Raw genomic sequence first — 26723 nt, 5'->3', positions numbered from 1 at the left:
ATTTGCTGTTACAAAATCACACAGGGTGTGTGGTCAAATCCTGTGCGAAGAGAGAGCGCTGACAGATGTGGAGGCAGCAGCGCGAAGCAGACGAAACGGAGAACGGGGCTCGGTGGGGAAGAAGGGGAGAGGAGAGGGTGTCGCATCTGCTGGCCTAGATCCACTGCAAAGATCATCCTGCCTACGGATAAGAGAGGGTGTGAAAGACGTGAGACTTTAAAAAAAAAAAAGAGAACAAGTGACACAGCTTCTGCATTCACTCATGTCCAAGTCGCACTTTTGAGTTATTTTAAGTGTCAGAGAAGTGTCGCCGAAGACGGCGGTGCTTTCATCTGCGTCATTCACGACCAGAGCTCTCTGAGGCTGTCCCGATAAGAAGGCACGACTGTCATCAGCGCGCGCACTCGCATGTTTCTCGTCTTGCAAACATGTGAAGATTAATTCGATGTTTACGGGATGAGTAAACAGCGATGACAAAGGGATGTCATCCTGTGTCGTTTTTTTGCTGCGTTGCATTTACAACCACTTTAAAGTGCGTCCGTCCTGCAAACACCGCAAGCTTGAAGGCATATTTTATATCGCTACGCGTGGCGCTTCATTTATGTTTCACGTCAGCCAGCTGTGACTCTTCCTGCCTATGTGTGTAAGTTGCATTTTTGACCTGCAGCCAAATGAAATGTGTTTGTTCAACCAACAAACAAGTCCATCTGAATCAAAACAGTATCTTTTTCTTTTTTTAAACTCAGACTTATGAGATTCTGCCTTTTGTCCTGACCCTGCTGCACAAGAAAGTTGGAACAAACTACAGAAGAGCCTCCCTAGAGCTGGTGAACATTTGAAATCTTGCTCAAGGACACATCAGCAGGGTGAATTGTCCCCATTAAAGTGAACGGAGGCCAAACTTTGAAGCTTAAAAATAGATTTCCTGCTAAGTTGTTTTAATTTATTATCAAAAGAAAAACACTGAATCATATTAAAGATCACTTCCTGGCATGTTTCAGGTTTTACTTTGAAAAATATCCAGTGGCTGCTTACGTGTTTATATCAGACTTTTTCTCCTTAGTTTTAGCTGCAATGTGATTTTATTTAACTCTCATGTATAGAAAAATTTAACTTCTGTATGAATACAAAGTTTTCTTTTCTGACCTGCAGCCCCACATAAAATGAACCTTTAACTTAGATGATACTGAGCCTACCTCAGCCTATTCATTATTTGTGTAGAGCAATTTTATAAGGAAGTTGGGCTTAAAATTCCACTGAAAATCAGTTGCAACGGGTCTTACAGAGTGGCAGAAGGTTGATTCTCTTAATCTGGACTTCTTCGGTCTCAGCTGACTTACAGGTTTCCCCAATCCTATAAACATTACATTTGCACAATGACTGAAACCAGCCCACTGAATGAACAATGGGCTGTGAGGCCAGTTCCTTGATCATTAAAATGCAAAAATGTTCTTACGGAGTGATTAATCCAAATTTAAAGCTTTTTGGTTTGAATCATCGTCAGTATGTAGCCATAGATCGGCCTCCCCAGAGCAGAGACCTCAGCAATATTAAAGCAGTGTGGGATCATCTTGACAGAAAACAGAACGAAAGGCAGCCAACATCTGAAGAAGAGCTTTGAATGTCCTTCAAGAAGCCTGGAGAACTATTCCTGAAGACTACTTAAAGAATTTACAAGAAAGCTGTTTAAGAGAGTTCAGACTGTGTTGAAAAATTAAGGTGGTCACACCAAATATTAACCTTTAAGCTTGTTAGAACTGTACAAACTCCTTCCTTTATATACTATATTTCCATGTATAAATGCACATGTTTTAAGAAATCTCTGCACTAATTTCCAATTTTCCTAGCCCTAAAAAACCTTTTGATAATTACATTTAGTCCAAGTGAAAGTTCAGTTCTGAGATGGAGTACCACAAACCCATCAGGCTTGAAACTGTACACGATCAGCGTGGGAGACAGTCTGCTAAAATATATTTTACAAACCAGTTTAGGATTGATCCGCTTACAGCGCTAAGATTAGTTTTCACCCTTGTGTCCTAATAGGCAATTCCCAGTGTAGAGTACCCTCGTTACCTTAACGTTAAATGCTTACCCCATCAAATTCAATTGATTTAGCATCTAAGTGGCCTGCATGTTATCTGACCAGCAGTTCCCCAAATCTAAGAGCTTTCAGACATCACTTTGCTAATTTTGACAGAGTAAACTTTACCAGTCAGAGCTTTACAATTCAGCATAATGCAAGAATCCAAAACAATTAAAAGTGCACAGCTTTACACTTAAATTCATAATCGTCACCAACAATAAAATCCATTCAGATCAGTAAACCATATTATGGAGGGATCATGCCGGAGACAAATCCAACTAGAAAAATTTGCATTTCCTGCGAAAATGCAGTGTGGATGCTTTAAAGCTGAAGCTGTATGCAAAAAGTAGCTGAAAAAGCTGAAAAGTTGCAGAAATTGTAAAAACTTTGCAGAAGCAAAGGAACTTTGCTAAAATGGAATAACTTAGCAGAACTGCAATATCTTAGAGGAAACATAATACTTGGCAGAAATACAATAGCATAGCAGAACTTAGCAGAAATATTGTAACTTACCAGAAACATAACTTCTCAAAAATACAAGAATTTAGGAGAAATAGTATAAGATAACAGAAAGAATATATTTAGACAAAAAAACTTAAGCATTACAGAAACACTATGATTTAGAAAAATAGTACAACATAGCAGAAATACTGTGATTTACCAGAGACACTGTGATGAACTATGAATATTGTAATTTTAAATTAAGACTATGTTTTAGCACAAATATTATAATTTGGCAGAAATACTATGATACAGCACAAATACTCTGGTTTAGCACAAATATTATAACATAGCAGAAATACAATTATATAGCAGAAATGCTATATTTAGAAAGAAAAATATAATATAGTAGAAATAGTATGATTGAGCAGAAATACTACAATATAGCATAATAACAATGATTTAGCAGAAATACTATGATTGAGCAGAAGTACTAAGATGTAGTAAAAGTACTTTGATTTAACAGAAATACAATTATGGAGGAGTAATACTTTAAAATGGGAGAAATATTGATACACACACACACATACACAGAGCCTAAAGGGAAGAGTATTTGTGCCATGGAGTGTTAAGAATGTGAGGTCCATATTAGAAAAGCTGGTAAAATCATAAAAGTTTGCAGAATTGTAATAAATGATGAATATGAATTACTGGTCTGTGACAGTGTATTAATTTGTAGGGAAAAAAACATGTTGACCAAGGTGGAATCAAACCCACGATCTTTGGCTTGCAGACCCGTGTCATTACCAACTGCGCCACTGGGAAAGAGAGGAGCCGTTTTGAAAAACAGGGTGATGAGCAGTCAGAATTAGATCCCGGTGAGAGGCGAAAAACGCCGTTTTTTGGAGTTACAAAACGTTGTGTAACTCAAAAACTAGGTGGACTAGAGGCATAATTCTTGTACTGGGTGAATCAGCGGACTTTGGTGTACTTTGACTGCGATTTTCATTGCTCTTTGTACAACCGTCGCTGAGATATGACGAGAGAGGAAACGGAAGACCTCAGACATGATTGGCTGGCTGGGAAGCCGTGCAGGCGCTGATATGTGATATGTGTCTGAGTCCGCACAGAGGATTGGCTGCCTGGCAGAAATATATAGAAATAGTATGATTAAGCATAAATACTACATTTAGCAGAAATACTATATTAAGCACAAATCCTATAAAAAGCAGAAATAGTATATTAAGCACAAATCCTATTAAAAGCAGAAATAGTATATTAAGCACAAATCTTATAAAATAGCAGAAATAGTATGATTTAGCACAATAGTAATAAGTTAAACAGAAAAATTGGAAAAGCAAAATGGACAGCTGAAGAAATGCTGAACATGCTGAGGGTCCCTCAAATATACTTGTAAAATGAAAAAAATCAGCAAAAAAAATATATAACAGCCACACAATCACAAATATGTACACATAAGGAAACACATGCACAGAGAGACACACACACAAGATCCAATTCAGTCAACCAGTCTAAATATATTGAATTTGAATCTTAGAATGAGATCATCCCATTAAAAGGCCTTCTCTCTCTCTCTCTCTCTCTCTCTCTCTCTCTCTCTCTCTCTCTGTCACACACACACACACACACACACACACACAGGGAGAGAGAAGTAAGTTTCTAGCTCAGTCAGCCTGGGAGCTGCTGAATTTGAATCCACCAATCAGAGAGCCTGTGCACTTTTTCCCGCCAAAACAGGTGCATCTATTTACACACGCAGCACAGAGAGACACAGGATTATCCGGTTGTTCAGTCTGACGTCACTAGCCGTGTCTGGGTCTAAACTCCGCTGCAGGTCCATATATCAAACGATCACTATGGCATTACTGTGAGTTGAAAAACTGTCTAAAGTCTTTCATCTTTAATAAAATGATCAGCGTTCTGCTCTACCAGGTGTAACAATTGAGTTTAACATCCAGGCATCCATGAAAACAGAATTTATGACATTTAACGGAGTTAGAAGTTAGCAGGGAGTTAGCTCGCTAGCTTCTATCTAAATACAATATAGCATGTCCTGACTGCGGGGTTTTGGAAACAAATTAAAACGTACAGCTCTGTTATCACTTCCAACATAAATGAAGACAGAAAGCTAAACAGCAGTGACGTTTGTAGGGTTACTGAAGTTTGGCTAGCTGGTATATAATGATGTGCTACGTGACCGCTAGCGACACAGCTATGTTAGCATAATATAAACAAGCTAACTTTTTTTCCACTTGATAAAAGTTACCGTGAGTGTTCTCGGTGGTCAGGAACAAATGTAATTGCATGGCAGGATGCTGTAAACGGACCAAACTTCAGCCAGGAGAACAACTGAGATAATCCATCCACAATACGAGGTTAGTCATTCATATACTGCTGCATGGGCTGGGCTGTAGTTACATCCTAAGGTTTTAAAAACTGAGCTTAAATAAATGATTAGCGGTAATAAAAGCCGAGGGAGGTCAACAGTGATCGCTGACTGTTTTAGGAGCTTTTTGAGATCAAATAGAAGAAAATACATAACATTAAACATGTTAACAACACAAATGCCATATTAAACGCAGACTACTTTAGACCCGGAAGTAGGATTCATCGCGTCATCACTGAACAACCGGATTGCAGTCTATTTCTCATAATGACGACTCCCCTCAAACAAATGACCATAATTTCCTAACCGTAGGGGCTAGAGCGGTCATTCTTACACCGTTTTGTTCAGAAGAGATGGGGGAATCTTCAAGTGTTGACAATTTATCATTAAAATATGAATTTTTAGAGATATATGACATGGATGACTTGTTGACTTAGAAGCCACGAATTCCCCAATATGCAAATTTGAATGCCTCAGACCACATATATGATTGGCTGGCTGGGAAGCCGTGCAGGCCCTGATTTGTGGATTTGAATTCCTCAGCCCTCAGATATGATTGGCTGGCTTAGAAGCCATGAAGGCCCCAATATGCAAATTTGAATGCCTCAGGACACATATATGATTGGCTGGGAAGCCGTGCAGGCCCTGATTTGAAAATTTGAATGGCTCAGTCCTCACAGAGGATTGGCTGCCTGGGGACCTGGCAGAAATATATAGAAATACTATGATTAAGCATAAATACTACATTTAGTAGAAATACTATGTTTTAGCACAAATACTATAAAAAGCAGAAATACTATAATTTAGCAGAAATACTATATTAGGCACAAATCTTATAAAAAGCAGAAATACTATAATTTAGCAGAAATACTATGTTAGGCACAAATCCTATAAAAAGCAGAAATACTATAATTTAGCAGAAATACTATATTAGGCATAAATCCTATGAAAAGCAGAAATAGTATGATTTAGCAGAAATACTGTATTTAGCACAAGTACCGAAAAGTACCAGAAATACTATGATTTAGCAGAATAGTAATAACTTATTGAAACAGAAATGCACAGAGGGACACACAAACACACGCTCTAATCCAGTCAACCAGTCTAACTATGTTCAATTTAAATCCTACAATGACATGCTGCCAAATATGGGTAGGGTTCTCTCTCTCCCACTAAACACACACACACACACACACACACACACACACACACACACACACACACACACACACACACACACACACACACACAGAGGGAGAGAGCTGCCGAATTTAAATCCACCAATCAGAGTGGCTGTTTACGTTTCCCGCCAAAACAGGTGCATCCTTTTTACACACGCAGCACAGAGAGGCACAGGATTATTGCAGCCTATTTCTCATAGTGATGACTCCCCTCAAACAAATGACCATAATTTCCTAACCGTAGGGGCTAGAGCGGTCATTCTTACACCGTTTTGTTCAGAAGAGATGGGGGAATCTTCCAGTGTTTACAATTTATCATTAAAATATGAATTATTAAAGATATTTGACTTGTAATGCACCATAACTGAGTAGAGCGAAGCAAAAACTGCCTTGACTTGCCCTCAAACAACGCTTTCTAACTCGAAATCTATTTGGAGTATCGATATCATTCTTTCACCGTAAGAGACAGCAGGCTTTGGTGAACAATCATGTAAATTTTCAGGTCTCTGTGGAAATCCAACAAAAAGTTATGACGAGAGAAAAAAGTGGTTCATTTCCACAGTTTGAAATCTGAAGAAATCTGAGCGAAGGACGAATTTCCTACCCTCAAACAAGTCCAACTCATTTCAGAATGGTAATAGTTGAGAAAGAAATTCTTGAATTGTGAGCGTCACGAGTGTCTGAAGATATACCGGGACAAGCCTCATGTCTTAAAGTCGCTTCGTTAAGGAGATATGACGATTCGAATATGCCTCTCATTACAGAAATGCAGCGGTGATTTTGAACAAGCTCTCCATTGACTTTATATGGAGAGTTTTGAGACCTTGTGTTGGTCTGAGGAGATTTGCCAAAATTCTATAAATCCCACAACAATGATAGTGACATGTTCTGAAAGCCAGCAAAAATACCTACGTTTTGATGTATAATTTGTGGAAGTTGAGTGAAAATTGAGCAAGTAGCAAGAAGTTGTTCGGACATGAAGAGAAGACTGCAAAAGCTTCAGTGTCACACTGGAAGCCAAGAGCATAGCAACCATAACAACGCATGTATTTTGTGAAAAATCACAATTTTGCAACTGAAAACTTTAAGAGGCATAAAAGTAAAACGGTAAAAGATTTGAAAAAGCTGAATCATACATGAATAGCCCAATAATTTGTGAACATTTTAAAGTTTGAATGGTTTTTCTAGGCGAAAGTATGAGGAAGTAGTTAAGTTTCAAAAACAAGCAAAATTTAGCAGAATTGCAGAAGTTTGCAGAAGTTTCCCATTCATTTCAATGGGACAAATTAAAGGAAAAAAGCTTAATATTTTAAAAAGTATAATAGCAGAAAATACCAAAAGTCATAGCACACATTAGCAGAAATAGCAGAATAGTTTAAAATTTGAACGGTGAAAATAGCACAAAAATTGTGGAAGTAGTTAGCGGACGAAAAACGAGCAACTTGAAGAATAACTAGAAAAATTTGCATTTCCTGCGAAAATGCAGTGTGGATGCTTAAAGCTGAAGCTGTATGCAAAAAGTAGCTGAAAAAGCTGAAAAGTTGCAGAAATTGTAAAAACTTTGCAGAAGCAAAAGAAGTTTGCTAAAATGGAATAACTTAGCAGAACTGCAATATCTTAGAGGAAACATAATACTTGGCAGAAATACAATAGCATAGCAGAATTTAGCAGAAATATTGTAACTTACCAGAAACATGATAACTTCTCAAAAATACAAGAATTTAGGAGAAATAGTATAAAATAACAGAAAGAATATATTTAGCCAAAAATACTTAAACATTACAGAAACACTATGATTTAGAAAAATAGTACAACAGAGCAGAAATATTGTGATTTACCAGAGACACTGTGATGAACTATGAATATTGTAATTTTAAATTAAGACTATGTTTTAGCACAAATATTATAATTTGGCAGAAATACTATAATTTAGCAGAAATACTATGTTTTAGCACAAATCCTATAAAAAGCAGAAATACTATAATTTAGCAGAAATACTATATTAAGCACAAATCCTATAAAAAGCAGAAATACTATATTAAGCACAAATTCTATAAAAAGCAGAAATACTATATTAAGCACAAATCCTATTAAAAGCAGAAATACTATATTAAGCACAAATCTTATGAAATAGCAGAAACAGTATGATTTAGCACAATAGTAATAAGTTAAACAGAAAAATTGGAAAAGCAAAATGGACAGCTGAAAAAATGCTGAACATGCTGAGGGTCCCTCAAATATACTTGTTAAATGAAAAAATCAGCAAAAAAATGCACAGGGAGAGAGAAGTAAGTTTCTAGGTCAGCCTGGGAGCTGCTGAATTTGAATCCACCAATCAGAGAGCCTGTGTACTTTTTCCCGCCAAAACAGGTGCATCTTTTTACACACGCAGCAGAGAGAGGCACAGGATTATTGCAGCCTATTTCTCATAGTGAGGACTCCCCTCAAACAAATGACCATAATTTCCAAACCGTAGGGGCTAGAGCGGTCATTCTTACACCGTTTTGTTCAGAAGAGATGGGGGAATCTTCCAGTGTTAACAATTTATCATTAAAATATGAATTTTTAGAGATATACGACACGGATGACTTGTTGACTTAGAAGCCACGAATTCCCCCAATATGCAAATTTGAATGCCTGAGGCCACATATATGATTGGCTGGCTGGGAAGCCGTGCAGGCCCTGATTTGTGGATTTGAATTCCTCAGCCCTCAGATATGATTGGCTGGCTTAGAAGCCACGAAGGCCCCAATATGCAAATATGAATGCCTGAGACCACATATATGATTGGCTGGGAAACCGTGCAGGCCCTGATTTGAAAATTTGAATGTCTAAGTCCTCACAGAGGATTGGCTGCCTGGGGACCTGGCAGAAATATATAGAAATACTATGATTAAGCATAAATACTACATTTAGTAGAAATACTATGTTTTAGCACAAATACTATAAAAAGCAGAAATACTATAATTTAGCAGAAATACTATATTAAGCACAAATCCTATAAAAAGCAGAAATAGGATGATTAAGCATAAACACTACATTTAGTAGAAATACTATGTTTGAGCAAAAATCCTATAAAAAGCAGAAATACTATATTAGGCACAAATCCCATAAAAAGCAGAAATAGTATGATTAAGCATAAATACTACATTTAGTAGAAATACTATGTTTTAGCACAAATAGTATAAAAAGCAGAAATACTGTAATTTAGCAGAAATACTATATTAGGCACAAATCTTATAAAATAGCAGAAATAGTATTATTTAGCACAATAGTAATAAGTTAAACAGAAAAATTGGAAAAGCAAAATGGACAGCTGAAAAAATGCTGAACATGCTGAGGGTCCCTCAAATATACTTGTTAAATGAAAAAATCAGCAAAAAAATGCACAGGGAGAGAGAAGTAAGTTTCTAGGTCAGCCTGGGAGCTGCTGAATTTGAATCCACCAATCAGAGAGCCTGTGTACTTTTTCCCGCCAAAACATGTGCCTCTTTTTACACACGCAGCACAGAGAGGCACAGGATTATTGCAGCCTATTTCTCATAGTGAGGACTCCCCTCAAACAAATGACCATAATTTCCAAACCGTAGGGGCTAGAGCGGTCATTCTTACACCGTTTTGTTCAGAAGAGATGGGGGAATCTTCCAGTGTTTACAATTTATCATTAAAATATGAATTATTAAAGATATTTGACTTGTAATGCACCATAACTGAGTAGAGCGAAGCAAAAACTGCCTTGACTTGCCCTCAAACAACGCTTTCTAACTCGAAATCTATTTGGAGTATCGATATCATTCTTTCACCGTAAGAGACAGCAGGCTTTGGTGAACAATCATGGAAATTTTCAGGTCTCTGTGGAAATCCAACAAAAAGTTATGACGAGAGAAAAAAGTGGTTCATTTCCACAGTTTGAAATCTGAAGAAATCTGAGCGAAGGACGAATTTCCTACCCTCAAACAAGTCCAACTCATTTCAGAACGGTAATAGGTGAGAAAGAAATTCTTGAATTGTGAGCGTCAGGGGTGTCTGAAGATATTCGGGGACAAGCCTCATGTCTTAACTTTGCTTCGTTAAGGAGATATGACGATTCGAATATGCCTCTCATTACAGAAATCCAGCGGTGATTTTGAACAAGCTCTCCATTCACTTTATATGGAGAGTTTTCTGACCTTGTGTTAGTCTGAGGAGATTTGCAAAGATTCTATAAATCCCACAACAATGATGGTGACATTTTCTGAAAGCCAGCAAAAATACCTACGTTTTGATGTATAATTTGTGGAAGTTGAGTGAAAATTGAGCAAGTAGCAGGAAGTTGTTCGGACATGAAGTGAAAATTGCAAAACCTTCAGTGGCACACTGGAAGCCAAGAGCATAGCAACCATAACAACACATGTATTTTGTGAAAAATCACAATTTTGCAACTCAAAACTTTAAGAGGCATAAAAGTAAAACAGTAAAAGATTTGAAAAAGCTGAATCATACCTGAATAGCCCAATAATTTGTGAACATTTTAAAGTTTGAATGGTTGTTCTAGGTGAAAATATGAGGAAGTAGTTAAGTTTCAAAAACAAGCAAATTTTAGCAGAATTGCTGAAGTTTCCCATTCATTTCAATGGGACAAATTAAAGGAAAAAAGTGGAATATTTTAAAAAGTATAATAGTTAAAAATAGCAAAAATCATAGCAGGAAAGAGCAAAAATAGCTGAATAGTTTAAAATTTGAACGGTGAAAATCGGCTGAAAATTGTGGAAGTAGTTTAACGGCGAAAAGTGTACGGAAACACCCGGAATAATAATAATAAAGAATAAAGAGAAACAGGAAAACAATAGTGTGGATGCTTAAAGCATCCACACAATAATAAAGAATAAAGAGAAACAGGAACTCAATAGTGTGGATGCTTAAAGCATCCACACAATTACTCTACAAACCCACAGTCCAGGAAACACACCATCTGCACACTGACTTATATGAGGCTAGAAAATTCTGAATGTAAACACAGAGATCTCTTTATGAATGCTTACCACACAATACACACATATAAACAAATAAACTAATACAAGGGCACACACAGAGTGCTTAAACTTGAAATTTACGAGTCATAATCTCCCGTGTCTTCCATAAAAACAAACCGAGTAATGGTGATTATATTTGTGCGAGCGCACACATGGGACTCAGGGAGACTGTCTGAAAGACAGGGACACATGACAGCAATCAAGCCACTTAGGTGAAGCAGTCACACAAGGAGGTAAAAACACATAACTGGGGTTAGAAAATCTAATCGAGAGTAAAGGAATGTCTCAGATCTCAAAATAGCAACAGGATCATAAAGTGACTGAACACATAAGCTGTGTTCATTCTTCTGGGATTTAGCTTGAAATAGGAAATGATAAAAGAAGGAGAGACCACTGTAAGAGCACTGAAAGCGCTGTATGTGGAAGAGACCGAGGGGCAAAGAAGCGATAGCGCAGTGTTTGTCTCTTTTCATCCCTTTCTCCAAAGAGGACACCAGAGACTTTAATTACCTGCACCTGTGAACACACAAAGAGCCCCACCCACCGATCTTGGCTGCAGACCACACCCTTGTTCCCACGGTAACCTTCTTAAGACCCCCACCACACAGCCCACTATCTCCTAAAAGTCAACAAAAAGTCTCAACGCTGTACAAAGTATCCAGAGGCACGAAGGAGGAGGAAGAGGCCTGCCTACTCACGTCCAGCGAGTCCTCGTTGACGATGATGAGGGACATGCCGTGTGTCACCAGGCGACAGGAGTAACCTGAGAAACAGAAACAGATAAGTGGAGGGTAGAGGAGGAGGAGGAGGAGGGTTTTCTCAAACCCAAAACACAGGTGAAAACTCGACACAGTCCTGGCTCACACACACACACACACACACACACACACACACACACACACACACACACACCAATATGAGTTCCTTCACCAGCCTGTGACCAGCCTTATTTCCCTGCAGTAAATCAGGAAATCAACGCTCATACACACTTTGACAAGATGATCTGCGCCATCTCTGAGGATGCCCCAGCTTTTAAACTTGGAGCGACAAGTGTCAGCTCACATTTTCCTCTTCCCGTCATTGTTTTTTTGGACGTCTGCCACCAACTTTCTCCACGACTGCCAAGACACTAAACCCACTCATGTCACCCCCAGACGGTGGCTACACTGGTCGCAGGCACTTTCCACTTAGAGAATGGAGGCATCTCAGGCATCTCACAGCCCGCATAATGCCTGCTATTCTTCCAGCCATGATTTCATTAACTCCACAATACATTCAGTTTGCTACGCTGTTGCACATGAAACTGCAGCAGCACGTTTACTTGCTAAAAGCAACATTTTACCCTCACATTGTTATTTAAGCGTCTCTCACCTATATTGATGGCAGTCTCCTGCTTGTCTCCAGTGAGGACCCAGATCTTGATATCAGCCCTCATCAGAGTGGCAATTGTTTCTGGCACGCCAGCCTGGAGACGGTCCTCGATGGCTGTGGCACCCAACAGCATTAAGTTCTGTTAGAGGAGCAGAGGAGCGTGAAAGACATGCAGACATATTCTGTTAAAAAGAAATAAAGTTAGACTAAAAGAGAGGGAACAAAACATAGCACAGAATACTTAACGAGGTTTTAAAAACAATCATATTTAGGCCAGAAATAGACATCACCAGAGTGTATGTGAGGGCTCTTTTTCCCCAGACGGCATCATCCACGTCTAATTTGAGGGCGAGAGCGATGCCAGCGGATTCGGTTCAGCTCACTTTAGATTTCTGTACCAACTTTGTTTCTCCATGCCAAGACATAACCCTCCCCCCGCTTTAATTTGTTCAGCATTTATATGCACGTGTACCCTCATTAGACACACTCGGACATACACAAACACATGCACAGACACACAAGTTAACACTAATGTGTTGTTGACTCCAGTTTTATGGGGCTTTTGGCATGCTGGTGAAGGTAATTACCCTTGCGGTCTTCCAGTCAAACCTAACCCCCTCTTCTTGCTTCCTCTTTCTTTCTTTCTTTTAATTTCTTCACTTACTTTTCTCACCTTGCCTCTCTCCTCTAAAACCTTGATTTCCCCACCAAACAATTCACTGCTCTACTGTTAATCCCCATATCCTCTTATTTATCCTTTTTTTTAAAAACCAAAACAGCAATTCACTTTCACTATGTTCTACCTGTGAGCACAGACTAGCATTTAAATCATGATTATTTTTTAAATGCCTTAAAAGGTGACTTCAACTGTGTTTTCCAAATAAAAAAAAACAACAACATAATGAATACCTAAAGAAATGGCACCAGCTCCAGTCCCAAGCGTGGGCCTAAATGGAGCCACTCTGCCACCTGCTGGCCACCAAGCAGCATTTCGTTCTCTACATGAGTGAATCACACTGTGAATTTATCAGATCAATACTTCCATGTCTCCTCAATCTGACTGTATTTTTATTCAGTTTATTGTTAGTTTACCTCAGTTTTTCAGCCTTTTCCAAATATTTTGCTTACAATCTTTCAGCCACGGTGCAACTAAAAGGATCAAAGCCTCAGAGTTTGTTCAGACGAGCAACACTTCAAGCTGCACTGTGTCATACGGACTAGCGTGCCTCACTCTCCTCACGTCATATCCCAAACATGCCCTCCCAAATTAGCAGTCTATTTAAGCTGCAAAATGTGTCATCTCTCCCTCTGACATGTCAGCACCACTGCTGCCACCCTGCATTGCTGCCTGCTGTTTTGACCACTCCACCACGCCAACATCCATCTGTAGGCTCCGGGCGGGTGGGGGTGGGGGGATTGCTCATCAGTCTCCAGTTTTACGTGTAGCATATTTGTGGAGAGTGATAACCACAACCATGCTTACCAACCAGACACAAAAATAACTGAGAGACAGCTGTGGTCTGAAGTTTACACACTCATCTTGGGCTTGAATTTCGTGATAATCCGGGGCTTTTAATGACTTCTTTGAACTGTTGTTTTTCCAGGGTGGAATGACTGTACACTAGGCATCTTTAATGACTAAAAAACAATAACTGGGTGTATAACCTTGAATTCTTTTTGGATTTTCTCAGATCCACACAGGGTCAGAAGTAGACTGTCTTTTAACTTGACGAGACCAAGGCCCATTAACTTCTCATTAGTGATCATGACTGACTGCAACTGGTATTTTCTCTTTGGCAGCATAATTTTTTTTGTTTGACAGCACTCACTGGACTGATCAATACTCAAAACAATGGGGAAATCCAAGGAACCTGTACATTTACATAAACTTGGAAGATCTTTGGGAGCCATTTCTAATCAACTGAGGATTCCAAGATCATCAGTTCAGACAATTGTACATAATTACAATGTACAATGTATTTAATGCCACAACTTTAACCCTACCAGTTCTGCCAAGATGATATGTCCAGTATTCAGCCAGAAGGTGAAGAAGTTTAATGTCAAAAAATATTTTCCCGGCCTTTAAGGTGTCGCGGATAAATACAACAGAATAAACCAACAGGAGGTCACCAACACACATCATTTTAGACAAAGAGATGTTGTGTTTACCTTTTCCAGCAGCTCATAACACTCCTCAAGCTTCTGAGCGCGGTCTTTGATTATGGTGCTGACACGATTATATTCCTTTAACCACTCCTGATACGCTTCTTCCTCCAGGTCCACGTACGCAAAGCACAGTGTCCTCAAGCCTGAGTGGATGGAAGGAAGATAAGCTGGTCAAAGCCTTGTTACTGAGCTGAAATAGTTGCTGTTAGCTGCAAGACATCCACCAAATGCCAACAAATTTGTGACTTAAGTCTGACTTACAGAGGAAAAGCCTTAAAAATCAAAAACTACAAAATCTACCTTCTTACCTTCAGTAGCAAACTGTTCCAAATGAGCAACTGTTAAGTCTTTGTACTGAGACGCTTCGGTCAGACGTTCAAAAATAACATTATCCTACAAAAACAAGGAATTGACCATTAAATTAAAACCATTACCTTACATTCATTAACATCTGAATTTACTGATAATGAGATAAACGCACCGCTCCTTTGCAGTACAGCCGGAGCTTCCCATTGGGTGTCCTGACCACCACAGACATCCGTTTACGGTTACTGTAAAGACAATTTAGTTTAGTCTCAACCCAAAGCAGTCTCATATCAGCATTTTATCACTGGTTAAGAAAAACATCAACTTCAAGCTCACCTGGAAAACTCCAGCACATTCAGTAGCTCATAGCTCTTCTCTTCCCCCATCTGAAACCCACAAAAAAATGTCAGCTCCTGTCCAAAAAGTAGCTGCGACTCCAGAGACGTGTGCGGTTACACACTTACAGCTTCAATGATGACTGAATCAGGGGTCCTGGCAGTGAAGACAAAGCCCAGCCCTTTGGCTCCTTTGACCAGTGCTCCTTCGTCAGGTGACGAGGCCTGGTAGATGATCTGGTCGTCCTCCCTCTCTGGAACCACCGTGTGGCACACCGCCATCATCGTCAAGAACTCGCAGATCTGAGGTGATGTAGGCTGAACGCCCGCGAGCAAACAGAGTGAACGTGGTTATTAGCAACAGCCTCCAAGACGGATGGCTTCAAAGAAAGAAGGAGAAAAGCCTCACATGGTCCTTCTCGATGTTCTGAATCAGAGTTGGGTCGTCAAACTCTGTGGAGTTGTGGCTGCTGGATGGCAGATTACTAAAAGACAAAAAAAAAGAATCCAAATGTATTTTATTTATTTTGTGTGTGTGTGTTGGGGGGGGGGGGGGGGGGGGTGTCTTTGCAGGCTACAAGACATAATTTTCTGATAAAAGCAGGTAAACATTTAGGAAAGAGTCCAATGCACAAAATGAGGAAAAAACCACTAAAAAGGGAAAGGCTGATGTTGAGGGGAGGTGGTCACTAACCTGAAGTCGTCCATTGAACGCTCACAGTCAAGATCAGGGAAGTGGCTGCAGTAATGAATGCGGTGGAAATGCAAAAGGAATTAGTTTGAAATCAGTTGATGAATTTGATTAGTTCATCTAATTAAGCATGCACGAGATTAATCAACTGAGCAGCAGCTAATGCTAATTAAGTTCATCTAACACAGGCCGATAAGGAAATATCAGTAAGACGATCTGAGAGAAAAAGAGGTGAGAATTTATTTACAGATGCGATAACTGACCCATACGTTATCCCGGCTATGGTACACTTCTTAAAGTGCATGATGTTACAGGTCAGAGTTCCAGTCTTGTCGGAAAACAGATACTTGACCTAGAAAAAGACAGACGGTGAGTAACGAGAACAAAAGCAGGATGTTTTAGAGCAGCTCGTTACGAAGAGGGCGAGGAACCGACCTGGCCCAGTTCCTCATTAAGATTAGACGTTCGCGCCATGGCTGGCGTGTCCGTTTCTGAGTAGTACATCTCCACATCCTGAGGACAAGAGCAAAAAAACACTTGAAGTAAGTGTGTAATCGACCAGTTGTAGTTTATAAGCACGCATTAAAAATGATGCACGGGTCATACCCAGTTAATAAAGAGAGCCTGTGTGAACTTCACCACCTCCAGAGTGACCAGCAGGCTGATGGGGATCAGGTTATTGTACAGGATGATGAACGTCAGTAGGTTATATGCAAAGTTCAGGGAGATGTCGCCTGAAGTCGCAGACAAAATTCCTTCATGTAATAACCCAGATTTACCCAAACATGCAAGTAATATAATGAGACTTAAGCAATCTTGGCGCGTTATGGTCTCACCGGCCCGGGACAGGTACCAGCAGGCTTCGTCTGTGTGTTCTCTGTTCCAGATGGCTGCGCCCACAGAGCTGACCAGTGCCATGACCAGGAGGATGCCAAACAGAACCAGAATCTGCATGTTGGTCACCCGCTCCACATTAGAGCGCTTCAGTGGCGCCTTGGTGGAGTTCTGGGAGTTGGAAAGGCTTTTGTTAGGAGCTACGTTTTACTCAATTAATTATTGCAGTAACAGTAACAGAAATGCATAATTCAGATGACCGATTTTCATCCATTTTTAGCAGGAGAATGCACGAGCAATCCAAAGACTGTAGCTGAAGATTAGTCTGGATGCAGTCCCGGTTAAGAATGTGTCACGGTTAACTGAAAGCTCTAAACTCGCCCAGGCAAGGATGACGAAGAGATCCTAATTAATAAACAATTTGAAATTTGGCTTCAAATGCCGGATTTTTCATGCTTATTCACAGTTTACTGACTTAGAACACAGCAGAGGATTTACCTGCATCAGTTTGGAGTCGTGGCCAGTGTAGACAACAATTCCCACAACCCACTGCGTGTTCCTGAGCTGGGCGCCACGCAGCAGCACCTGGTCTGGACCCAGAGGGACTGGACTGAATGAAAGAGAGGTTTTTAGCCCCAAATCAAGTAAATAAATGTCGATTTCTGCAGTTTATGCAATTAATTTTTCTACTTTTAAGTTGCTTCTCAATTTTTACTTCCTAATTGTTTTTTTAATCCACAAAAAATGCGAATCACTGCATGTCTTCCGTGAGGAACCAGTGCTGTGCAAGTTTAAAACAAAACAGATTTTAGCACCTAATTCTGACAGAGCATTTGCTAGAGCTCAAACCTAAGTGACGAGGAAAAAAAGTATGTCTCTCACTTCTGGTTTTCCAGCCGTAGAGTGCCAGTGAAGTCATACAGGTGTCTGTTGGGGCCTTCGCACTCCAGACGACCAGACAGTGCCATCAAATCCTCCAGGGTCTGAAACCCAGCCGTGAGTGGGAGACCCTGGAAAGCAAAGGCATGACAAGTAAAGTCAAGGAGCGCTTACTGAGGCAATGGTTTAACCAGACAAAGTATGAGAAAGCAACTGCACTACTGGACTTTGTACAAAATTCTTTAAAAAATTACAAATTTGCTTTGTTTTTGCCTTTGAAAATTTAATCGGTCAATTTTCAAGTCGTCCTTTGGGGCAAAATGAGGGACATTTGAAGAGACGTCACATTCACGAGACGTACGAACGACAGACAGACAACCCACCTGTCTGATCTTCAGGTTGGTTTCTCCGTCCAGGTTAGAGGTCTCAATGTAACACATGGCCTGTGGTTCACTGCAGAGAAGAGGGCAGGTTTGGATTAAAAACACTATAAAGATAAACAACAATGCACAGAAAACCATAAACTGTTATTTCTGAACATTAAACATTGCCTGCAAAGATCTGTAAATAACTATAATATTTTTAATTTAAAGTTGATAAATAATAAGCTACATTTTTAGGAAGTAATTAAGCTAAAAATGACTTATTATTTTTATCCATTTAACAAAAATAATAAATGAACCACAAATAAAAATAAACATTAGCAGCAGCCCTTAAAAGCAGCTTAACAGATGTTTAGAATATATTAATGAGGTACATGCAGCATGCTCACACAGACAGAGAGACACAGGACTCTGACCTGGAGGACACTATAACCATGTCAGCTGGGAGGTGCTGGCCATTAGTCACCTTCACTATATCTCCTACTGCCACCTTGTGGCCAGGACGCAGCAGTGCAACAGCATGAGGCAGGGAAGAAGAGGGGCATTGAGGCAGAGGGTAACAGAGAACAGGAGGGGTAAGAGATGAAGACAGAGAGGAAACAATGGGCAGGTTAATAATATGTGACCAGCAGAGGATGCAGCCAAATAAAAAAGACGAGTTTGAAGTTTTATGCGATTCATGAGCAAGAAAGAAGAAAAGAGAAGGAACACTTTTGTCTTGTGAAGTGTTCCAGGAAATTCTGCAGCTGATTTAAAAGTATATACACATTACAATTCCTAAAGAAAGTCCTCGTGTAGCTGAGAAGTTTCCCCAAATGACCCAATTCCAAAAAAAGGAATGCATGATAACTTCAGAGAACCAAGGTCAGGGCAAAGCATGTGGAGCTGACTTTATAACTGTAGACAGTCATGCTAAAACACTGCCAGTTTGCTACATCAGGCACTGCAGAAACTACGCAAGTGTTTCAGGCTGTCGGTTCTCCTCGGATCAGCAGCCGGAAACTTGTTTTCCAAGTACACAGGAAGGGGGGAGGTAAGCTTCGCTTCAAGAAATGTGACAATCTTGGATAGGATGTAAACTGTGACACTGCCAATTCCTACACAATCAAAAAAAACAAAAAAAACTACTGTACTGACCCTGCATCTTATTATAATCACGTATGAAGGGCAAGGGCGACTTTTTTAAAGAATCCCTCAGACTTTCATTAATAGAAAGAAAAGCAAAAACTCTTCCAAAAACTGATTTTATGATCTAGCGAACCCAAAGTTGCTGAAAAGTTATTTAAGGGCTTGAAGGGCGACTGAATCAAATTCCTGCACCTGTCGTGTCACTGTGAAACAATGGGGCTTAATTTCTGCTGTAGACGTCTGTCATCCGCATAACGAGGGCTCAAATTTGATTTGACTTGACCTGCTGGAGAAAGACTGTGCACAGCTGGACTCAGTTAATGGGCATGTCCGCTAAGAACATTCACAACCCTGCAGAAATGACAAAAAAGACTGGAAGGAAAAAGCTTTGTGTGAGCGGGTTATACACTCACTCGGTTCAATGAACTGCAAACCACCGGAGAAAACGCAACTATTCAACAAAAAAGATGTGCCTGTTTGAAATACTGGACAAATTAATCCCCTGAAGAACAATTAGATGCGCTTGTTATCTGATCATGAAACGTGACTACTAATAGGACAAGCATGTTTTGCCTGTCAAGGATCCAAAGTACTCATAGGACAGTCTATTGAACAAATAAAAAATAGGTGTGGGAAACGGTGGAATAAGTCCACATTAAAAGCCATCTCTTAGCTCTAACGGACATAATCAGATGTACTAACTGTTATTTTTTATCATCTCATGAGGGTTACTGCTCTTGCTTTGAAGTATTTCATTCCGAAGCGTTCACTTTTTGTTTCTTTTGCATGCTTTTTTACAAAACCTGAAATTCATTCAGTACAGTAAGAGAGTTTCTCATACTTCTTTCAATGTTATTTGACGTCGCTCGTGGCAATGAAACAGGCTAATCAGTGTTGTGAAACAGCAAGAGAGATAAGTCAGAGCACGAGAGTCGAAGAATGTGACGATACCTGTTTCCAGATAAATGTCTGCCAGGCTCCGCTCCGCAGCACTGAGAGACAAGGACAACACAGCCATCAGTCAGCCTATAGAGCAGCTCTCATGCAGTATTCATAGCCACTAAACATTTGTCTGGGGCACGGCGGCCTGCGCTATAATGACTGATAGACAACAGCCATTCACCCTGACATGAAAGGAAAACAAAGCCCACGCAAATACACGCACACACGAGCACTCTCATGAAAAACAGAAAGCACATTAACAAGCACACGCGTGATACCTGTTGTCTTCTTCTTGTTGACCGTGTTGTCTGCTTTATGCCTTTTCTGTGGCGAGATGAACGACGATTAAGTTAGCCCCACAACGCATCACTTTTCCAGTTTATGGTGATACTCACATGGTGATACTCACATAGTCCTCTATGATCTCTTTGATCCCGGCCACTGTGAGAATGAAGATAAGCGGGACGAGCGTGGTGTAGCGACCGGTCGGTGACACATCAGGGATTTGCTAATGAGGGAGAAAGAGAGAAATTGATGCTGATAGAGCTGATTGCAAAGAGAAGAAATGCCATTTCATAACACCGCATTTCCCTTAAAGGTGGACTTTTGCACACTCTGACATGCGATGAAATAGGCTTTGCAGGACGGAGCATCTAAAGGCTGGGCTGAGTGCAGAAATCAAACAAACAGTTCGCTGAGCAAACAGCGCTGGCAGCTGCTGGGGTTTACCTGCATGAGTGCGATGAACAGGAAGAAGGCATTGGCAGCACGTCGGATCTGCTCGTACAGAAAGCGCGGCAGAAAGGTGAGAATCCCATACTTTGTGGTGCTGTAGAAGAAGACAGTGAGAACAAAAGAAAGACAAAAAGGGAAAGTTGTTTACGTTCAAAGAGATGCCGGAAAAGTCAGGTAAAGCTTTAGCAAAGCTGGGACTTCATGCATAAATTGTGAGCTAATGATTTTTTTTTCCTCACTCAGGGAATGCTTGAGTAGCATTACCTTAAAGGCTGAATAACAAAGAAGTCCATTTGGGTTTTAATATTGCAGCACTTGAAAATCTCTTACAAACACAAAATTGTGCTCAGAGAGTGCAAAACAGAGCCATTACGTCCTGCAAACACACAACCCTCTCTATAAATAGGCCAAGACGTTTAATCCAACACTAAATTTAGACCCCAAAATACCCCAAAACAGCGCAAAGAAGCCTTGGCAACCTTTTTGTCAGTCATCTGTATTGATCAGACAGCTGTATCGATTAGCGTTGTTATAGCCAGGAGCTACAGTAAGAGCTTTCAGATGAGCTAAAAATAAGAAGTCACCCTTCAAATCAAGGCCTGCCTTGTTTTTGTGTTGTTTTCTTTTTTTCCCCCGTGCAGCCTGAGTGAACAGTAAGAGCCTCCGCTTCCGACTGCATAATGGACAGTGTGCGTTAGCGTGCGTGAGGGCATAGATTGCATGCAGCAAATTGCAAAACACACTCCTCTATCACAATTCAGAATCTCCTTGGAGATGAACCCAAAACTGCTTTCGCCATCTGCCTTACACTCAGACACAGAACGATAAAGGCCGGGATGTTACACACACACCAAAAAACTAAAAAGACAGAAGCCCAACAGATGCTTTTCAGTCACACTGTTACACACTGTCCTCCGGGTACAGCCACACTAATGCATTTTTGCGTAACTTTTGTAGTGTTTTGCAACTTCTAACACACCCAAAAGGGTAGTAGAGACATTTGAAAATCCTGTTTATCCAGTTTTAACTTAAACAAAATTAAAACAGCGTCTTAGTTTGGACAGAAATGGAGACTTTTTGGATGCAAACACCTACAGTCGCTTTTTAATTGGATTCTATCCATCGCCATAATTAAGTCAAAACACATCTAGCTAAGCCCACATGTGATCCTTTTCACGTAGGTACTCCTTTTTCCACTGCCCTACGATCCTTTGGCGATGGATAACGCCCCCCAGTACCTCTCTTAAAAATGTCGCCATACTTGCTTTGCAATTACTTTTTCCCCCCCTGCTGCCATGACAACCATATACTCGCTTGATACTTTCAGTAAGAGTACCACCTGATGGTCGATCCAAGTAAAGAAGTCTTGTTGGCACTCTAGTTCTTCTCCTGCAGTTTTGTGTACAAGCAACCAACTGTCTGCTTTCTGTTTTCACTGTGACTCACATGCCCAGTGTACGTGACTGTTTCTGAACCTGCGCTAAACCAACTTTGATTTTATAATATGAAAACCTGTTTGTGTGACATATTCAGAACTTGAGTCTAACCCAGATGCTCTGGTTACGTCAGAGTCAATGAAGCTACACCGATGATCGAGCAGATAAGGTAGCCTCAATCTAACCACAGACAAGTGATACCAGATGCCACAAAGAGCAAGACCCCGGCTTCCAGTGCTTTAGCAAAAAAAAAGAAAAAGAAAAAAAAAGATAGAAAACAACCCAAAACTTCTGCCGGTGTTATTTTTTTATAGCATAAATGTCCAACTTGCTGGTGGGGTTAACAGCTGTCAGCTGCAGGGGTGACGCTCTCCTGCAGTTGTGTGGCTTTGACATGTTTTTATAAAAAACAGACTGAGTTCTTCATGCATTAAGAACTGGGCCGAGGTCGGAGAAGAGTCATTGATATAATGGGAAGAACATGAGTTATGCACATGTTACTTTGTGCTTAATGGCAATGTGCTATGAAAACAACAACATTAAAAAAAAAAGGAAGCGATGGATCTGGGAAATTGGAGAAGAGGTGAGTTGAGTATACAGATAAAAGCTACAAGGCTTTAATCTCCGCCCCCGTAAAAAAAATCAATAGTGCTATTGAACTTTTAAAACACAAACTGAAGATTTACAGGAACACGGAGACATCAAAGGCCATGCCTCTGGAGCCAGAGTGCTCCCGCCTCTCCAATCACCATGCAGTGGGGGCAACACGCCATGCATGATCCAATCAGAGGAGCAAGGGAGCAACCACCTTAATCTTCTTTGTAGAGCTGAATTGGGGGGTTTTTAAAAGTGGAACTGACTCTCCCGACAATGACAGCAAGCCCACTGAATGCTCGCTGCGCAGCGTCGAGCCTTTCGCTCACCGACCGCGAACCCTGGTCTCCTCATGGCACCGTCCTCAGTTACAACATGCAAACATATGTTCAGCCTTTAGACTGCTGCAGAGATACAAACAAGCTTTTTAATAGGTGAGTTATTAAACTGGCTTGTCAATAGACGTCCACCCCTAATAGTATTCTAAAGTAAAACATTCAGTGTGATTTCATCAAAACTAAAACAAAGAGAGCTATTACAAGAGGACAATAAACTAAGTCTCACTCGTCCAAAGACTACTCTGCAGAAGAAGAGAGGGTACTTCACCCTGACAAGGTTGGTCTAAAGCCCCTGTGAGCAAATGGTGTTCTTTAGTACAACACCAGATGTCTACACTCTGGTTGTGTGCTTTGACTTGAAATGGTACATGCACAAATAAAATGTAGGCGTACTAAAGATGGGTCAGCAATAATAAGATGAGTGCAAACAAACAATTAAAAATCTGCACAAAAGTCAGTCTGACCGACTTTTGAGGTGTGCAACGGTTTGAAGTGCTTTTTTTTTTTTTTACAGCAACAAAAAAAAAGTTTTCGATTATTTTGGGTAAAATCCTCCCGCCTCTCTCTCTCTCTCTGCTGACAGCTAGTCAGGAAGCACAGTCCTCTATTCCTAAAAAAGCAGTGCGTAAAACCACAGGGCACGCAAGGCATGCTTTGTAGCAAAAGTTAAAAGCTCGGGGGTGACGCCTACCTGACATGGTTGTCGCAGAACTTGGTATTCTGAGGCCGGTTGAGAAGCACCGTCCGCGCCGAGGCGTCTACGGGATCCGCATGGGAAGTGGTCCCGGACATCTCATCATCTGCCTTGCGGTAACCGGCGGACGAGCAAGCAGGTCCTGCACCGTTGGATTGATGGGAGAGAGGCGAGGCTGAGTGAGTGCGAGAGAGAATGAGAGGCAGAGAGAGAGAGAGAAAGAGATAGGGAGGGAAGGGGAGAGAGAGCGCGAGAGAGACAGAGACTGGAGACGTGGTTTAGGTTCAAAAGCGAGGGCGACTAATTAGTACTAGAGGCTACTGTATGCTGATGTATGCTGAAGCCGGCGGGGTTGATTCAATGACGTTTCCCGTTATAAACACCCCCCTCTTGTCTTTCAGGTACCGTCAATGCACACACGCGCGTTTCCCGACGCCCACGGGACCCCCCGCGTATAATGGATGTGCTGAGGGATGCACAATGGCGAACAAACACACCGGGTCGGTTTGGTTTTTGTTATTGTTTTTTTTTTTAAATCAGCACTTCAACTTGCTCAAATGTAAAACTGAGAAACCTCCTCGCGCATCGCGACCATCATTAAGAACAAATTATCAAAAAAAAAAGGGGGGGGGGGGAAGTGGCAGAGTAGGATGCACCACGCTTTTCCTCCTGCAGACTCGCTGCTTCCCCGCCCGCCCTCCCGGCTTTGTCGTCTCCAACCATTTTAAAGCGTCGTGATCTCCGCTCATTCACCCCCGCATGAGCTCCGGGAGCCGGGCAGTTTTTCATCATCAAGCGTGCGCATTAACGCGGAGCAAGTGCGGTTCTGTGGAGCCGTTAGGGGAGTGACGGACACCCAAACAGGTCGGGACGCCACAGTTTACTCAGCTGGAACAACAGCGAACCTGGGCGAGGACAGATGCAGCAGCACGCCCGTCCTCCCTCTGCCCTCCTTCGGCTCTGCTGAGCAGGAAACTCCCAGCCCCGGTGCTGAAAGATACTGGCCCGAGAAGCTCCGCCGCCGTGTCATCTGGCCACCTGCCGCCTCTTGAAGCTTTTATCCGTCTCTTTTTTGGACGATCTCCTCCCTCTGGTGTGGTATCGAGCCGCTCGCTGTTACCAGCTCAGACAAGGAGAGGAAGCCATATGGAGCTCCTTCAGTGCTGCGGAGGGGCAAAGCCGGGGTTTCGTCTTTAAAGGGCCAGAAGCCTGATATCGCCTTAAGGTCTAGTGGCACTTTACCAGATGGGTCAAATAACATCCGTGAAGCTGGAGCTATCCATCAGATCACTTCGTGTTGCTTCCCTCCACTGTGATGCCTCTGCAACAGCAGCAACAGTCACTTCTTGCAGGTTGTATAGATTATATAGTCGTTTGTGTTTCTGCATGTCCAAAATTGCAATGTATAATAGGCCAAATGTACGAGCTGTGTCATTGTTATACTATTCCCTAAAAGCTGTTGCAAATATAACGCATAATGAAATCATATGCATCACAATGCTCTGAGTTTGTTGGGATCTGTGTACTCTCTGTCAGTGAATCTGTAAGTGAAAACAACAGCAGGCTAATTGCAAGATTGAATTTCCACAGTCCTGAAACTCTATTTCTGCAGCACTACCGAACTCCAACAATAGACGAGTCATCTTCTCCCCTCATCAATAACCAAACAGTTTAATACTATTATATTCCACTCAAGCTTGCGGCTCTAAAGTAGCCAATAAACTGTAAAATTACCCAGAAGTAAGCGAGCCAGGCTTACGTGATCAAATCTGCTGGCCCATCAGACTTTTTCCACTGAAAGAGACATAAGGTTACGTGTGCTTACAGGAAACGGCTACACCTATTTAATAGTTTACCAGGGAGTTATGTGAACCCAACGTATTTCCGTGGTATTATATTTGTGAGTTTTTCGTGTTTTCTGCTTTTTACCTCAAAACTGCTCGACATTTCAAGAGTTTGCGCACTCCAACCGCTCCACACAAGCCCGCGACGTGTCCGCACATGACACAGAGGAAGGGTCAAAGTCTAACCAAGCCCACAGAAAATGAACAGCCTCTTATCTCTATATCTCCATTAGCTATTACCTCTGGACCACACGGAGATTTAAGACCCAATCACAGCTCAGCTCTCCACAGTGCAAACTGCAACAAAGTCAACTGAGATAGTAAAGAGCTGCGAGGAAGTGATCAAGGAACATTCAAAGGTAAAGGTAATAAACGGCAATGCATGCCAACTATAATGCCATCGAGCACCTCTGATGTTTTCAGCCTTTTTTTGGTCATTTCTACACGGGCAGACATTTTTATTGAACAAACTTCATCCTTCCACTTCACTTTTTAAAACCCCTGTAGACACCTTTCCAAGGAGATCAATAATGGCTTTTTCAGCAACCCACTCAAGCTATAATTCATTTCTGAGGAGATTAATGCCTCAGTAACTCATCTCTGATGGAGCAGAAATGCCACCACCTCCGTAACTCATTACCGAACAGGCCAGCGATGACTCAGCAGCAAACCCCATTCAGAGAGCAGCCAGGTCAATTACACGTGAAGCGCCCAAGACAGACACACAGGTAGCGCAGGTCTGATGACCTGCAGCCACAACAGGTAAGACTAGACTGATCCCAATTCAATTAACACGCTGATCTCTTACTCTGCTTGCAGGATGCTACCAGCCACCCATTCTGTTGGTGAGTCTTAAACAAAAACACGTCTCCTTTCCTCAGAGCAATCATACGCTCCGAGGAAAACATACATCCATTATGCAA

The 26723-nt window shown here is 41.2% G+C and overlaps 1 protein-coding gene and 1 long non-coding RNA gene across 8 annotated transcripts in view; one reads left to right on the top strand and one right to left on the bottom strand.

The window, feature by feature from the left end:
- Positions 1 to 26723, bottom strand: part of atp8a2 (ATPase phospholipid transporting 8A2) — a 58018-nt gene that overhangs the window by 26775 nt on the left and 4520 nt on the right. For 2 of the 7 annotated variants that reach the window (XM_085418721.1, XM_085418723.1), the window contains 22 exons: positions 23954 to 24098; positions 20889 to 20988; positions 20569 to 20667; positions 20438 to 20483; positions 20169 to 20209; positions 18506 to 18579; positions 18090 to 18159; positions 17710 to 17837; positions 17326 to 17437; positions 16830 to 16998; positions 16600 to 16727; positions 16429 to 16506; positions 16257 to 16345; positions 15997 to 16041; positions 15712 to 15787; positions 15432 to 15620; positions 15304 to 15353; positions 15143 to 15212; positions 14970 to 15054; positions 14665 to 14804; positions 12496 to 12634; positions 11823 to 11887 (listed from right to left, as the gene is read on the bottom strand). In XM_085418721.1, the coding sequence (XP_085274847.1) occupies positions 11823 to 11887; positions 12496 to 12634; positions 14665 to 14804; positions 14970 to 15054; positions 15143 to 15212; positions 15304 to 15353; positions 15432 to 15620; positions 15712 to 15787; positions 15997 to 16041; positions 16257 to 16345; positions 16429 to 16506; positions 16600 to 16727; positions 16830 to 16998; positions 17326 to 17437; positions 17710 to 17837; positions 18090 to 18159; positions 18506 to 18579; positions 20169 to 20209; positions 20438 to 20483; positions 20569 to 20667; positions 20889 to 20988; positions 23954 to 24098 (2138 nt within the window). Of the gene's footprint in view, positions 1 to 11822; positions 11888 to 12495; positions 12635 to 14664; positions 14805 to 14969; positions 15055 to 15142; positions 15213 to 15303; positions 15354 to 15431; positions 15621 to 15711; positions 15788 to 15996; positions 16042 to 16256; positions 16346 to 16428; positions 16507 to 16599; positions 16728 to 16829; positions 16999 to 17325; positions 17438 to 17709; positions 17838 to 18089; positions 18160 to 18505; positions 18580 to 20168; positions 20210 to 20437; positions 20484 to 20568; positions 20668 to 20888; positions 20989 to 23953; positions 24132 to 24861; positions 25837 to 25885; positions 26100 to 26723 lie in introns of those variants that run through there. The other 5 variants (XM_085418725.1, XM_085418724.1, XM_085418727.1 and 2 more) reach the window with 5 other exon arrangements.
- LOC146662225 (uncharacterized) lies at positions 23997 to 24493 on the top strand. Its single transcript, XR_014913329.1, has 2 exons — positions 23997 to 24135; positions 24358 to 24493. It is a non-coding gene; the product is annotated as an uncharacterized LOC146662225 (long non-coding RNA).

The sequence above is a fragment of the Rhamphochromis longiceps genome, linkage group LG9 (genome assembly GCF_057381845.1).
Source record: "Rhamphochromis longiceps isolate RC_006_pf linkage group LG9, R_longiceps_female_GT1.1, whole genome shotgun sequence".
Taxonomy (NCBI): domain Eukaryota; kingdom Metazoa; phylum Chordata; class Actinopteri; order Cichliformes; family Cichlidae; genus Rhamphochromis; species Rhamphochromis longiceps.
The sequence above is the reverse complement of the archived record's forward strand: the minus strand, read 5'-3'. Positions and strand labels throughout refer to the sequence as shown.